The sequence below is a fragment of the Loa loa genome (genome assembly GCF_000183805.2).
Source record: "Loa loa unplaced genomic scaffold supercont3.1906, whole genome shotgun sequence".
NCBI classification, from domain to species: Eukaryota; Metazoa; Nematoda; class Chromadorea; order Rhabditida; family Onchocercidae; genus Loa; species Loa loa.
The window spans coordinates 1-1,617 of record NW_018110085.1 but is presented as its reverse complement, the minus strand read 5'-3'; the positions used below and the strand labels follow the sequence as shown (position 1 = coordinate 1,617).

Genomic DNA, 1,617 nt, shown 5'->3' with positions numbered 1-1,617 from the left:
CCATCCTGCTTGTGTGTCATTGAGGCGTGAATCCGCCACCCTTTTAGTGTTCCAAACTGTCTGTTGCAGATACCACACACTGAAAACAGAAAGGATTAGAAAATACTGTTGCATAAACTGCTTGTCAGACCACTGATATGGAAATTTTCGAGACTATTTTCGTATATTATAAATGACGAACTTTTATGATTTCATCCATAAATGTGATTTTAGCAGTGAGAGATCAAAGGATAGCACATTCATTCGCTAAACTACTGACTCATGATCATTATTAACGTTTTTGAAATCATACCAATGCTATTATTCCCTTCAACTTGAACCACCGTGTATGGTTCTGTTTCCGGCACTTGCAACTCTCTTCGGAGTTGTTCCGGAAGATCCCGCAAATCCGAGCGGTGAAATACTTCCGGTGTTGCCGCAGCCAACGTCGTTTGCGTGGCTAGAACCGGAATTCGGATCGTCTTCGATCTTCTAAAATAAGCTTCAATTTAATACAAATTACTTAACTACTTCATTTATTGTACATTATTTAGCAGATAAAGCTAATACTTGTTCTATTACTTTGCTATACATTTGTTGCGAAAATTAAAGCTTACAAAACGAGTTCACGGATCGATTCTGCTGGTTCTATAATGCCACTCGCCTTCATTGGTGCCGCCGGTACCTCAGGTTCTTCTTCTCCATCGTCTGGCAAAGAGGCCCACTCTGCTCCGGATGGCCAAATTTCGGCCTCATCATCACTTTTAGGCAGAGGAGCAAACTCTGCCTCTTCTTCATTAAAGTCCGGCTCCTGAGGTACCAGTTCCTCTTCCATTTCTTCGTGAGAATTTCGCCCTTCGAATTCCTCCAACCTCCTCTCCGCCTCCTCCAAGCGGGTTAGGAGCGAAGTTTCAAACTGAAAAGGTGACAGTTTGCAACCTTATCTTAAATTTAGGCCATTTCTACAACCTATCGCGATCAGTTTATGATAAAGGATTAAAAGAAAACAAGGGTAAAAAAGCGAGATGAAGTGATTACCTCTATTGTTTCACTCACAAATTCCCGCAATACATGATGCATCATAGGCTCCTTTTCCAGGAAGTCCAAAACGTCGAAAATGTCGCGCTCCCCTGGATTTGTGCACATTCTACAAAATCAACAAGTTTACCAGACATTTGCCAAGTATAAAAATGCATGGTGGAAATATTATTTATGGAAAAATTAACAAATTTTTACAATCCACTTCACTTAAAACTGGCCACAATAGTACTTAATACATGTGCCAAACACCAAAAACCTTGCATTTTTTTAAAATTTAATCTAATTCTCACACAAAATAAATTTTCAATAATTCGACAAACCAACCTAAAAAATGACACGAATTAATACTGATGAAAGCAAAGAGTGTGCACTATATTTCTTAGTAATATAAATTGTTTCTTCTGTTTAAGATGATATGCAAATATATTACTTAATGTGTCTAAAATCACTGTAGAAAGGACATTTTTATTTACGTCCATTTCTAAAGGATATTAACTGCTCTAATTCCATCTTCCCATATTATATACTTTATGTCAGTGTTTTTCTGCACAGAAAAAAAGAGGAAAAAATGATTATTTTTTTAACTTATTGTCAATT

At 37.3% G+C, this 1,617-nt stretch overlaps 1 protein-coding gene across 1 annotated transcript; it reads right to left on the bottom strand.

The window, feature by feature from the left end:
• Positions 1 to 292: 292 nt before the first annotated feature.
• Positions 293 to 1,125, bottom strand: LOAG_15401 (translation initiation factor IF-2; the record flags this gene model as incomplete). Its single annotated transcript, XM_003150892.1, has 3 exons — positions 293 to 471; positions 597 to 895; positions 1,018 to 1,125. Coding segments are annotated over 3 exons (585 nt in total), but the record flags the coding sequence as incomplete, so codon positions are not given.
• Positions 1,126 to 1,617: the final 492 nt, after the last annotated feature.